Source organism: Bombina bombina, chromosome 2, assembly GCF_027579735.1.
Source record: "Bombina bombina isolate aBomBom1 chromosome 2, aBomBom1.pri, whole genome shotgun sequence".
Lineage (NCBI taxonomy): Eukaryota > Metazoa > Chordata > Amphibia > Anura > Bombinatoridae > Bombina > Bombina bombina.
In genome coordinates, this window is record NC_069500.1 from 714,776,053 (window position 1) to 714,791,094 (window position 15,042).

Sequence of the window (15,042 nt, forward strand, 5' to 3'; positions counted from 1 at the left end):
TATTAGGTGATGTGCATCTCTGTAATGAGAAGGGGTGTGGTCTAATGACATCAACACCCTATATCAGGTGTGCATAATTATTAGGCAACTTCCTTTCCTTTGGCAAAATGGGTCAAAAGAAGGACTTGACAGGCTCAGAAAAGTCAAAAATAGTGAGATATCTTGCAGAGGGATGCAGCACTCTTAAAATTGCAAAGCTTCTGAAGCGTGATCATCGAACAATCAAGCGTTTCATTCAAAATAGTCAACAGGGTCGCAAGAAGCGTGTGGAAAAACCAAGGTGCAAAATAACTGCCCATGAACTGAGAAAAGTCAAGCGTGCAGCTGCCAAGATGCCACTTTCCACCAGTTTGGCCATATTTCAGAGCTGCAACATCACTGGATTGCCCAAAAGCACAAGGTGTGCAATACTCAGAGACATGGCCAAGGTAAGAAAGGCTGAAAGACGACCACCACTGAACAAGACACACAAGCTGAAACGTCAAGACTGGGCCAAGAAATATCTCAAGACTGATTTTTCTAAGGTTTTATGGACTGATTAAATGAGAGTGAGTCTTGATGGGCCCGTGGCTGGATTGGTAAAGGGCAGAGAGCTCCAGTCCGACTCAGACGCCAGCAAGGTGGAGGTGGAGTACTGGTTTGGGCTGGTATCATCAAAGATGAGCTTGTGGGGCCTTTTCGGGTTGAGGATGGAGTCAAGCTCAACTCCCAGTCCTACTGCCAGTTTCTGGAAGACACCTTCTTCAAGCAGTGGTACAGGAAGAAGTCTGCATCCTTCAAGAAAAACATGATTTTCATGCAGGACAATGCTCCATCACACGCGTCCAAGTACTCCACAGCGTGGCTGGCAAGAAAGGGTATAAAAAGGAGAAAATCTAATGACATGGCCTCCTTGTTCACCTGATCTGAACCCCATTGAGAACCTGTGGTCCATCATCAAATGTGAGATTTACAAGGAGGGAAAACAGTACACCTCTCTGAACAGTGTCTGGGAGGCTGTGGTTGCTGCTGCACGCAATGTTGATGGTGAACAGATCAAAACACTGACAGAATCCATGGATGGCAGGCTTTTGAGTGTCCTTGCAAAGAAAGGTGGCTATATTGGTCACTGATTTCTTTTTGTTTTTGAATGTCAGAAATGTATATTTGTGAATGTTGAGATGTTATGTTATATTGGTTTCACTGGTAAAAATAAATAATTGAAATGGGTATATATTTGTTTTTTTGTTAAGTTGCCTAATAATTATGCACAGTAATAGTCACCTGCACACACAGATATCCCCCTAAAATAGCTATAACTAAAAACTACTTCCAAAACTATTCAGCTTTGAAATTAATGAGTTTTTTGGGTTCATTGAGAACATGGTTGTTGTTCAATAATAACATTAATCCTCAAAAATACAACTTGCCTAATAATTCTGCACTCCCTGTAGTATCGGTACCGATACCAAGTATTTGCATGAGTACTTGTACTCGTGCAAATGCACCGATACTTAAACCGATACCTCCACTTCCGACCCATATGCTAGCTTGTGACTTTTTTTCAAACTGCATGTTCTCATTTTATTTTAAGCTGAAGTGGAGACTAAACTAAAAATTGTTTACTACTGTTCTGCAAATAAAAATTGCTGTTATTTGTATTATTGTAGGAGAGATCACTGTACCTCGTTCAGACAAACCCCTGAAGTACTGGGCAGTTAATAAACAGATTTCCAGCTCTGGCTAAAATGGCCCAAAAATATCTTTCTACCCCATGCAGTAGTGTGGAAAGTGAAAGACTGTTCAACTTAGAGTCAAACCTCCTTACTGATAGCAAAAACAGACTTATAGCTGAACATGCAGAGATGCTTCTAACTTGCCACTAACTTTTGAAAAATGATTCTAATTGCTAGATTGCCTTTTTTACTGCTAGTTCTCATCTTGCACAATTATGTTCAAAACGTACTGTACTCTGAGGAACATCTATAGCCAGGGCTGGACTGGGAATAAAAAGCAGCCCTGGAAAAATATGAAGACGAGCCCTATTTCCATTGAGTCGGTAGAATGCATGTCACATTTTTCTTATAGGAGTTTACTGGGACACTCCTTCCCCAATATTTTTTCAGAATTAAATTTTATTACTTTGTATTAAATACAAATGTCAGATTGATGTTATATAACAGCCCTACAACCCAATTGCATCACCCCTTTAAATTTAATATTTTATTGTAATATTTTTTATTTATAAACATGTTCTGTGAACTTTGACAAATAAAACTGTTTTATTATTTCATAATGTCTTTTGAGTTACAGTCCTTTATAATTATAAAGAAGGAATCTTAAATAATTAGTCTGTATTGTGCTTGGTAAACTGCCACATGACATAAAAAAAAAAAAAAAGTATCAGTAATAGGTATTGGCGAGTATTTGAAAACAAGTATCTGTACTTGGTCATAAAAAAATGGTATCGGTGCAACCCTAAATTAAACCTTACATTCTATCGTCACGCATTCCGCCCGGCTCCATGTCAAAATATTTTTTGTGTGCAACGTATTCTTTGGTATCCAGATGAAGTCCTGGCCGTTAGGCCACCACAAGTTTAACCTAACCGCCCCCTCTATATAACGTATGCGCAAATCTTATTGCATCAGACAACAACCCTGGTTGCTTATGTAGAGAGCGGTGGGACCGCGGCGCCCTCTGCATCGGATACAGCATCGGACCAGAAAGTCTATGGAGGGCGGAGCATACTAAATTTAAAACTGTAAAAAAATAAATAAATAAAAAAAAAAACCATTTAGAAAAAACATTTTTATCAACATGCGATTTAAGTGATTGAAGGATAGGCTACCTGCGTGAACGATCGGAGAGGCGCAACTTTACCATCACTTTAAAGGGAAATTAATTAATTATTGATGATAAAAGTAAATTGGAAAGTTGTTTAAAATTACATGCCCTATCTGAATCATGAAAGTTTATTTTTGACTAGACTGTCCCTTTAAACAAGGCTCTTTTGTTAAACAATGGGCAGAGATATGACATATACAAGTACAAAACCCTTTATTACAAAATCCAAACCTTTTCAATGCTCAAGAATTTTGGATATTTGCATATGTGTATCTATAAAATGGGGCAGCTTAGAGTGGGATAAGGGCAAGTGTAAACAATATCTTATGTCATTTAGGTAATATTTACATGTTGTAATACAACTTATACGTGTAACCTAAACGTAGTTCAAATTTGTAATACTTTTGTATACTTAGTTCCATCAGAATGATGCCCATTCATAGCTGAATATGTTAAGTTGTTATCTTGATTTAGTAACATCTGGAAACTTTGTTAGAGCTCAAATGGAGATAGGTTTGGTTTATAGGGTTCCTTGCAAACTAAGATACCTGTAAACTGCACATGGACTGTTTAAGTTTATCAAGGCTGCCCATGCTATTTCCCTGAAACTCAAACTAAGCACCAGGAGAGCGAGCTGGATTACAATATGTATTATACACAAATGCAATTACTTTAAAAGGGACATTAAACACTAAATACATGCTAGCTAGAGTAATGCATTAAAAAATATATATATATATATATAGATTAGTCTGATGCAGATGTATTTTTTAAAGTTTCATCAGCTGTTTAAATATTGACAAAATAAGTGCAAAGTTTTAGGGTCTATAAAAAAAAATGGGAGCTGCCATGTTGTAACTTAGGTTACCTTCTCTGTTATAGCCAATTAGGGACAGTTATAAAGAGTTCACTAAAGTGTTTCTAACAGGAACTGAAAAGCTCACAAATTCAGAATGGAATTACAGGGGGAAAAAAAAAAAAAAAAAAAGGACAAAATAAATAATGAAAGTATATTGCAAAAGTTTTTTTTTTTTTTTAATATTTACAGTTTATCATTTTATATTACCACCTGAAAGTGTTTAATGTCCCTTTAGGTTCTTTTCATTAATTGGGTAACGTACAGTGGTTAAGTAATGGATGGCACCACTAGTGACTCTACAATTTTAATTACTTGGCTTTAAAAAAAAAAAGAAAAAATCAGTGTAATAATTTGCAACCCATTTAGAAGTTAACACACAAACTCCACCATCAAGTTAGCTGTCAGAAGCACAGCCATGTTAAAAGCCACCATAATAAAAAATACCCCTGGCCATACACACTCACGTGCCCATAGTGTGACCACTTGCTGTGTGCACAGGCTAATATAATAGTTTAATGTGAAGAGGGGCTGGAACAAAGTAGTTTTTATATCTTAAAAATAATGTACTTAAAAGGGACACTAACCCCAAAATTTTTCTTTCACGATTCAGATAGAGCATGCAATTTTAAGCAACTTTCTAATTTACTCCTATTATCAATTTTTCTTTGTTCTCTTGCTTTCTTTGTTAAAAAGCAGGAATGTGATCAATAGGAGCCGGCCCATTTTTGGTTGAGAACCTGGGTTATGCTTGCTTATTGGTGGGTAAATGTCAGCCTCCAATAAGCAAGCTCTATCCATGGTGCTGAACTTAAAAAGGGCTGGCTGCTAAGATTTACATTCCTGCTTTTAAAATAAAGATAGCAAGAGAACAAAAAAAAAATTAATAATAATAGGAGTAAATTAGAAAGTTGCTTAAAATGTCATGCTCTTTCTGAATCATGAAAAAAAAAATTTGGGTTCAGTGTCGCTTTAACATACAGTAAAAAAGAGTTTTAGTTAGCAGCAAGTAAAAATAAACATATATTATAAATCTCCATTTTCTTTTGCCTTGCGTCTTCTATTCTATGGAGATCTGTATGCTTCAAGTGACAAAATCAATAATTCTTACCTGCAGAGAGAATTACATGCTGCATCTGAGGAAAAATTATTTCCAACATAATTCAGTCTTTCTGTTTCTGCAACCTATAGACAACACACATAAGGAAACAAATCAATAAAAGACACTGAAAATCCTCCAACAATATATAGAATGTCATATATAGTATAATGCAGTGTAAACATTCAGATTTATGTTACAGTCTATGTCAGGGTTATGGCCTCGTTAATAGGATGGAGCCCAATGGCAGGGGTAGCAGGAAACTGGGCAGATTGCATAGCAATAGACTGGAGACTCAAATATATACAACAGTCCTGTTTATTAGGAGAAAGTTACACAGGCGAATAGCAAGTAATGTACTGGGAAACAGGTACACGCAAGGGCTGAAGCAAACTGTAAAAACCAGTATAGCTGATGTTCAGACAGACAAGAGCCAAGTACTGAAAGGACTAAAGTACTCCTGGGCAAAACAAAGGAATACCAAGATATTGAAAACAGAGGCAGTGCTGGAGATAGGAAAAGCAGCAAAAAGGTACAGGATCTGGGAAACTGCAACAGAAAGAGTCCAAGCAAAAATACTAACTGTGCCAAATGCAGAGACACTGCGCAGTCAAGTGATTAGCATATTAGTATTATGTCCCTTTAACAAATGCCCCAACCAATGCTCCATAAATATTAGACAGGCAAAAGGTTTTATATAAATATAACTGTACAAAGACAAAAATAAGCTGTAAATTAGGCAAAAATCATTTTTACTATAAAAATCTGGTGGCATTTGAGAAACACTGAAAAACAAAAGTTAACAGTTCCACAAACAAGGAAGTACTTTGTTTTGAAGAAAGCAACACTACTTCTCCATTTGAAAATCTGTGTAATTAAAACCCCAAAACAAAACATCAATACCCGTCTCTGAAAATTTGGATTGTATAAAGAACTGAAACATATAATAAAAATACAGGTGCTAAGAGAGGACAGGCTTTTGTCCAAACAATAGACTGCAAAACAGAAGTTGATTTGTTTATTTTTTATTCTAGAGTCTCCTTTAGGGCAATAATCAAAATGATCCACTTCTGCAGTGCATGTGTATCTCGCTATTATATACATCCATACAGGTGAAGCTGTGTGTGTATTGAGTGACCTATACAGAAAGAAATTCAATCAATGCAACACACATAGCATAGTGGGGGGACTGGGACGAGTGACAGCCAAGGACACCAATAATCCAGAAGATGCAAACATTTAGCAACCCTGGAATCCTCTGTGTGTCAGTGTGACAGCCCAGGCACCTCCTTCAATGACCCCAGAGCCCCAGCTTAACTGGGAATCTATGAAATCTTTGCCTGTAACTAAGTTTTCTAGCAGGGAGCTGAGAAATTCCTGGTTTATTTTAGCACAGATTTAGGATGCTGAGACAGATGTGGAGTTTCAGTAACACCTTTAGTATTCTCTTTTTGTTTACACAAGCCTACTACTTGTTAGGATGGCCATAGTCATATCAGGAATTCTTGAATTTCCTTACAGCCTCTATTGGAAGACTATATAACTCCTTAGTAAAAAGTGTCACTGAGTCCATAATTCATCATTGATCTCTGCATCCCAACTTATAAAAACTATAAAATACTGTTTACATGGGCAGCTCCTTACAAATATGATTCCCACATACATACCAAAATATTCTGTCTTTTTGTATTTTCATTTTTCTTATCTTTGTTTCTATATAAGGTGTAATTAACACTGTCTGGAGACTGGATGCTTCCATTGGAAAACTGGACTGAAAAATATCGGTAATTAAGAAAAAGGGGGTTACTTAATGAGGAAATAAACAATTGTAAACTTTACAAAATTTACAGATAGAAAAAAATTATTTCATGCAATTTTAAACAACTTTTCAAATTTACTTGTTATCTAATTTGCTTCATTCTCTTGGTATCCTTTGTTGAAGTAGCAATGCACAATTGGTAGCTAGCTGAATGCACTGGGTGAGCCAACGACATGAGGCATATATGTGCAGCCACCAACCAGCAGCTCCTGAGCCTACCTAGGTATCTTGTTCAACAAAGGATATCAAAAGAACAAAACAAAATAGATAATAAAAGTAAACTAGAAAGTTGTTTGAGATCACATGCTCTGTCTGAATTGTGTCCCTTTAAAAAGGGACCATAAACACTAAAAATGTTATTGCTTAAAAAGATAGATAATCCCTTTATTTACCATTCCACAGTTCTGCATAACCAACACTGTTATATTAATATACTTTTTACATCTATGATTACCTTTTATCTAAGCTTCTGCTGACTGCCTCCTTATCTCAGATCTTTTGACAGACTTGCATTTCAGGCATTTAGTGCTGACTCTTAATAACTCCACTGGGGTGAGCACAATGTTATCTGTATGGCACACATGAACAAATAGTACATATTATTAGCTGTTCACAGCCAGACTGTGAGATAAGAGGTGGACTGCAGAGTCTTAGAAATCAGTCTATAAGCCTACCTAGGTTTAGCCTTTAATAAAAAATATCAAGAGAATAAACATAATTTTTATCTTACCTGATAAATTATTTTTTGTTATGGTGGCGAGAGTCAATGAGCTGTTACGTATGGGATATACATTCCACTAGGAGGAGGCAAAGTTTCCCAAACCTCCAAAAGCCTATAAATACCCCTCCCATCTCACTCATACCTTAGTTTGATGTATAGCCAAGTGGTGAGGTGTTTAGAAGGAGTAAGAGCCAAAATTGAGGAGCTGGAAAAAAAGATGTGCTTTAAACAAAAATCAACCCCAAATGGGTGAGGGCTCGTTGACTCTCGCCACATGAAAGAAATTAATTTATACGGTAAGATACAAATTATGTTTTTCTTCATATAGATGGCGAGAGTCCACAAGTTGTTACGTATGGGATATAATACCCAAGATGTGGAAGTCCACGAATAACAATAAAGGGATGGATAAAATAAAAACAGCTTTTTTTTCACTGAGTAATTAAATCCATAACCCAAAATAGTGTCTTATGTCAAAAGCTCAAAATATAGGCACAATTCTCAAACTGAGACAACAGTCTCTTACCCATAGACACTTGTCCACTTAGTATCAGACGGCCAAGCCAGTACTGAAACATATCAGCAGATGTATTGGGGTAGGAGTATAACGTTGATCTGTAAAGGGAGGCAGAATATGAATCCCTGCAACAGAATTTACAGAGAGTCTATGGAGGATTTCCCACGAGGCAAAAACATAGTATCATGGGGCAGTACTCCCTTCACATGCCTCTGACAAGCACTGTATTCTGAGGGGAACGGGGCTTCAATATGCTCTGAAGCGCCTTTTACTGAAGAAATCAAGCACATCATGCTTCAACCACCTCCAAAGGAGGCAAAGTTTAAACTGAGGTATGCGTGAGGTAGGAGGGTTTTTTTTAGGCTTTTTGAGGTTTGGGAAACTTTGCCTCCTTCTGGTAGGAATGTATATCCCATATTTAACAACTTGTGGACTCTCGCCACCTATATTTGAAAGAAAAGCTACTTTGATGATAAAAGTAATGTGGAAAGGGTAAAATCTTAGTTTAGCATTCTAAATTATTTTCTCAGCCATATCTCATTTTCCTGCAAAAATTGGTGTGGGGGGTCAGATGAGGGCTACCAACAATGCTGCAGTGTTTGTGTCTCCAGGAACAAAAAGGGGAGCCCTATTTTGGGGTGTAAAATTCTGCTCACCTACATGGATACATTGTATCAAACCCTCTGCCTACAGCTTTTTATACATTTGCAACTGTTTACTGTACACAGACACTTAAAGCAGCCCTCTCATTAACAACTGTACAAACTGCTGAGGAAATAATGTTCACACAGCCTTAAAGGGCAGGATAGCACCTGGTCACAGAGTCTTAAAGGGACAGACAAAAAAAAAAACAGCCTTGAAAGGGTCAACTAGCACCACACGCACACAGTCTTAAAGGGACAGATCGCTGTAATGTACACGCAGCACAACCTTAAAGGGCAGCTCGGCACCTGCTCACAGTCTTAAAGGTGCAAGCACACACAACCTTTTAGTGAGTTTGCACGCACAGTTTTAAAGGGAGCGATAGTATGCATCCCCATGTGATGCACGCAGCCTTAAAGGGACAGTGGCACGTGCACGCACACAAACACACAGAGCACACTCAGCCTTTAAAAGGAAAACTTGCACCACATGCATACAGCCTAAAAGGGACAGATCACCGTAATGTTCATGCAGCACAACCTTAAAGGGCAGCTCAGCACCTGCGAACACAGTGTTTAAGGTACAGGCACACACAACCTTTAGTGGTTAAACGCACTTAGTTTTAAAGTGAGCGATAGTATGCATCCAAATGCAAAGCACACCACCTTAAAGGGACGCTCTATCTTAAAGGGGCAGGGGCACAGTCTTTAAAAAGGACAACTTGCACCATAACCACACAGTGTTAACGAAACAGCTCACACCATGCACACATAGCGCAGCCTTAAAGGGCAGATCACCGCCGGCTCACACAGTCTTAAAGGGGCAAGCACACACAACCTTTAGTGGGTAAAGTCACACCACACGCACACAGTCTTAAAGGGAGCAATAACAGTAAACATCCGCACGCAACGCGTACAGCCTTAAAGGAACATCTCACACCATGCACAGTCTTTAAGGGGCAGGCACACAGGCTTTTAAGCACACCCAAATGCACACAGCCTTAAAGGGGCACCCAGTATTAAAGTGACAGACACAAACGCAGACTTTAAAGGGGAAGCTCACACCAACAGTTTTAATGGTACAGATGCACAAACAAAGCACACACAGCCTTAAAGGGACAGTTTACTCAAAAATTTTCTCCCCTTTAATTTGTTTCCAATGATCCACTTTAACTGCTGGAGTGTATTAAATAGTTTATAAGTAGCTCCTTTACCCTTATATTGGCATTTGAAACAGTTGATTTAGCTTGTGGTATCCCCACCTATTCTATAATTTTTTTGGCCGCAGGTCCAAGCTATAGATAAGCTTTGTAAACACAGCCAGCAGAAGAAATTACACTCCCAGTGGGATATAGCAGAGATAAGGTAATAAAATGTTGATTTTCCATTGTTCTCTCCAAGTACTGGTGATTGTTTTATGGATAGATATAAGATACAGAAGCAGGTATATGTACACAATGTGATACAGTAATGATGTCTGATTATACCTACAAGCTCAACCCATTTTATTAGGTTGTGGCTTCAAAACAGAAAATCAGAGCTTTAATATACACAAATAAACCTTAAAAAGCTAATTTTCATACATTTTTTACTCTGCAGCTGGTAAAAAAAAAGCAATTGTAAACACATTAAGGGAAAAACTATTTTACAGTATACTGTCCCTTTAACAGCACATATCACATTACGCTTGAACAGTCTTAAAGGCACTGACACCCCCACACAATGCAGACAGTCCTTAAAGTGATAGTAAACTTTTCCCTTTGTCTAAACAAATCTGGAATGTTATAGATATTTTAGAAGGAGTTTATCTCTTCAGTTGTTATGAAGATGCGCTATAACTTACTTTTTAATGTAGCGCTGAAATCCAAATACCCTGCCCTCTGGCCACCAACTTGAAAAGTAACATTTTTATTGAACTAACAGTTTGAAATATTTTCCAATCATCTCTCTAAAACAAAGGTGCTGTATGACTAGAGAGCTGATTGGGGAATCGTTCAAACTGTTAGCTCAACCACAAAAAAAAAACACACACACACAGACTAAAAGCACAGCTCATGGCTTTGTGTGAATGCCATAAAATCTCTATAACTCTTTTTAAGATTGCCTTGAGTCATCTCTAAGGGGCCGATTTACTAAAGTGCGGACGGACACGATACAATGTAGCGTATCACGTCCGCCGCACATCGATAAATGCTGACAGCAAACGCTTTTGGCATTTTTCATTGCACAAACAGTTTTTGTGAACTGCTTGTGCAATGCCACCCCCTGCAGATTCGCGCCCAATCGGACGCTAGCAGGGGGTGTCAATCAGCCTGATCGTATAGGATTGGGCGTATTGAAGTCCGCAGCCTCAGAGGCAGCAGATCAGACCGCTACTTCATAACTGCCGTTTCTGGCGAGCCTGAAGGCTTGCGCGGAAACGGGGCATCAAGCTCCATTCGGAACTTGATGATTCGCCCCTTAAGTCTGTGTGTACCATACACCATCCATTTATAGCATTTAAGGCTGTGCGTGAATGCCATGAGCTGTCCTTTTAAAGTTGTGTGTGAACATTGTGGCACCTGTACCATTACAACTGTGTGTGTGTGGTGTGAGCTCCCCCTTTAAAGTCTGCGTTTGTGTCTGTCACTTTAATACTGGGTGCCCCTTTAAGGCTGTGTGCATTTGGGTGTGCTTTAAAGCCTGTGTGCCTGCCCCTTAAAAACTGTGCATGGTGTGAGATGTATACTGTTATCGCTCCCTTTAAGACTGTGTGGTGTGATTTTACCCACTAAAGGTTGTGTGTGCGTCTGCCCCTTTAAGACTGTGTGAGCAGGCGGTGATCTGCCCTTTAAGGCTGCGCTAGGTGTGCATGGTGTGAGCTGTTCCGTTAACACTGTGTGGTTATGGTGCAAGTTGTCCTTTTAAAGGATGTGCATGTGCCCCTGTCCCTTTAAGGCACTGTGCTTTGCGTGTGGATGCATACTAACGCTCTCTTTAAAACTGTGTGTGTTTAAGCACTAAAGGTGGTGTGTGCCTGTACCTTAAAGACTGTGTGCGCAGGTGCTGAGCTCCCCTTTAAGGGTGCGCTGCGTGCACATTATGGTGATCTGTCCCTTTTAAGGCTCTGTGCGCAGGTGGTGAGCTGCCCTTCCAGGTTGCGCTGCCTGCACATTACGGTGATCTGTCCCTTTAAGGCTCTGTGCGCAGGTGTCGAGCTGCCCTTTAAGGTTGCACTGCGTGTACATTAAGCTGATCTGTCCCTTTAAGGCTCTGTGCGCAGGTGTCGAGCTGCCCTTTAAGGTTGCATTGCGTGCACGTTACGGTGATCTGTCCCTTTAAGGCTCTGTGCGCAGGTGTCGAGCTGCCCTTTAAGGTTGCGCTGCGTGCACATTACGGTGATCTGTTCCTTTAAGGCTATGTGCACAGGTGTTGAGCTGCCCTTTAAGGTTGCGCTGCATGCACATTACAGTGATCTGTTCCTTTAAGGCTATGTGCACAGGTGTCGAGCTGCCCTTTAAGGTTGCGCTGCGTGTACATTACGGTGATATGTCCCTTTAAGGCTCTTTGCGCAGGTGTTGAGCTGCCCTTTAAGGTCGCGCTGCATGAACATTACTGCAATATGTCCCTTTAAGACTGTGCGTGTGGTGCTAGTTGACCCTTTCAAGGCTGTGTGGTTTTTTGTCTGTCCCTTTAAGACTGTGTGACCAGTTGCTATCCTGCCCTTTAAGGCTGTGTGAACATTATTTCCTCAGCAGTTTGTACAGTAGGTACTTCAGGGCTGCTTTAAGTGTCTGTGTACAGTAAACAGTTACAAATGTATAAAAACCTGTAGTCTGAGGGTTTGATACATTGTATCCATGTAGGTGAGCACGGCTGGCTGTGGAAAATCTATGGGGAAAACAGGGACTTTACCCCCCAAAATAGGGCTCCCCTTTTTGTTCCTGGAGACACAAACACTGCAGCATTGTTGGTAGCCCTCATCTGAACCCCCATGCCAATTTTTGTAGGAAAATAATGAAATTTTACAGTGAAAAGTTGTTTAAAAGTACATGCCCTATCTGAATAATGAACGTTTAATTTGGACTTTACTGTCCCTTTAAATTAATAATTTTATGTTCTATCTGCATCACAATAGCAGGCAAATATTACAAGACAACAAAGCAAATAGTTGTAACTAAACAGTATTTGAAAACACCTGTTAGTAAAAAAAAAAAAATATATATATATAGGTTTCTTTTAATAGTAGATTTATTATTTGCTCTAAGTGAAAAATAATATTAAATTTAGTCAATTATCTATTTTGACACTACTGATTTAGCCAATGCCTCTAAACACACACAGAGGGTTTATTTCCGAATAAAAGTGTCAGTACTCATTGATTGCTATACTGTACTCAGTAACTTCGAGAAAAGCAAACAGTTATTTACAATGCTAGATATATTTTGCAGCACCCTCTAGTGAAAAATAAGAGAATTGACATGATATTAGCTGTTATGAAACGTCAGAGGTGGTGGTACTCAGTACCGGTGGGTTAGTACCCCCACAAATTATATATACACATTGTATTTTTTAAAGATCCATTTAACAGTATGCATAGAGAATGAGCAGGGGTGATCTAGATGGAAGGAAAAAAGAATTCCTCTGTCCTGTTTAATGCTTCTAAAGTGGGGGATCTTAGCCCTAGGTAGTCCATACTGCTCTGTTATATATGATGACAGATATTATTCAGTGTAATGTATTTGCAGGAGTACTTTCGTGGGCTATATACCACTTTGCTGTGTACCAGCTGTGCACAATTATGAAGCGTGTTGAATATGAAGTAGCTAAATCCGAAACGATGTACTTGCAGATAAACTGGGATCAAAATTCGTGCACTATATTACAGGAACATGCAAGTTTCATCTGTGTTACACACAAGACTGAGATAAAACCCGATCGTATTAAAGTGAGAACCCTTATGAAAGCTAAAACAGGATGCAACATTACTATGCAAAAAGTAACAACATCCAACTTCCACTGTCATCACATAACATAGATAATTAGATCACAGGCTGAGCAAACACAACGTTCTACAGTCTACACGGATACACGTTAAAGCTAGGTATCTCACACACTGTATAGTAAGGTTGAGAAAAAGACAGAATATACTGTGCACGTCTTACCAAGCAACGCTTCGTGCCCGTGCTCCGAATCCCCTCTATATTCCCAAGTAGCTCGGGAAGCCATGTATCCTAACACACGTGCACGAATCACTTCCTGTAAGAAGTCCTTACTCTAGAAATGAGTCCAGCCCACAAATTCACAGTGCCAGGCTGCAAACAGTGCCATCTAGAGGCCACTGTGTGCGCACTAATGTGTAAGGATTCTATTAGGCTCGATTTATCAAGCCTATTTAACCCCTTAATGACCACAGCACTTTTCAATTTTCTGTCCGTTTAGGACCAAGGCTATTTTTACATTTCTGCGGGGTTTGTGTTTAGATGTAATTTTCCTCTTACTCATTTACTGTACCCACACATATTATATACCGTTTTTCTCACCATTAAATGGACTTTCTAAAGATACCATTATTTTCATCATATCTTATAATTTTCTATAAAAAGTTTTTATAAAATATGAGGAAAAAATGGAAAAAACACACTTTTTCTAACTTTGACCCCCAAAATCTGTTACACATCTACAGCCAGCAAAAAACACCCATGCTAAATAGTTTCTAAATTTTGTCCTGAGTTTAGAAATACCCAATGTTTACATTTTCTTTGCTTTTTTTGCAAGTTATAGGGCAATAAGTACAAATAGCACTTTGTTATTTCCAAACCACTTTTTTTCAAAATTAGCGATAGTTACATTGAGACACTGATATCTGTCAGGAATACCTGAATATCCCTTGACATGTATATATATATATTTTTTTAGAAGACATCCCAAAGTATTGAACTAGGCCCATTTTGGTATATTTCATGCCACCATTTCACCGCCAAATGCGATCAAATAAAAAAAATCGTTCACTTTTTCACAAATTTTTTCACAAACTTTAGGTTTCTCACTGAAATTATTTACAAACAGCTTGTGCAATTATGGCATAAATGGTTGTAAATGCTTCTCTGGGATCCCCTCTGTTCAGAAATAGCAGACATATATGGCTTTGGCGTTGCTTTTTGGTAATTAAAAGGCCGTTAAATGCCACTGCGCACCACACGTGTATTATGCCCAGCAGCGAAGGGGTTAATTAGGGAGCATGTAGGGAGATTTTTGGGGTAATTTTAGCTTTAGTGTAGTAGACAACCCAAAGTATTGATCTAGGCCCATTTTGGTATATTTCATGCCACCATTTCACTGCCAAATACGATCAAATAAAAAAAAGTTAAATTTTTCACAATTTTAGGTTTCTCACTGAAATTATTTACAAACAGCTTGTGCAATTATGGCATAAATGGTTGTAAATGCTTCTCTGGGATCCCCTTTGTTCAGAAATAGCAGACATATATGGCTTTGGCGTTGCTTTTTGGTAATTAGAAGGCCGCTAAATGCCGCTGCGCACCACACGTGTATTATGCCCAGCAGTGCACAGGTTAATTAGG

The 15,042-nt window shown here is 38.8% G+C and overlaps 1 protein-coding gene across 1 annotated transcript in view; it reads right to left on the reverse strand.

Annotated features, from left to right (window-relative positions):
• POLR1E (RNA polymerase I subunit E) overlaps positions 1–13,746 on the reverse strand; it is a 55,992-nt gene extending 42,246 nt beyond the window's left edge. Inside the window, exons 1-3 of the mRNA XM_053700642.1 lie at positions 13,624–13,746; positions 6,449–6,552; positions 4,794–4,867 (exon numbers count right to left, since the gene is read on the reverse strand). Coding sequence (XP_053556617.1) covers positions 4,794–4,867; positions 6,449–6,552; positions 13,624–13,687 — 242 coding nt within the window. The 5' untranslated portion in view covers positions 13,688–13,746. The remainder of the gene's footprint in view (positions 1–4,793; positions 4,868–6,448; positions 6,553–13,623) is intronic.
• Positions 13,747–15,042: the final 1,296 nt, after the last annotated feature.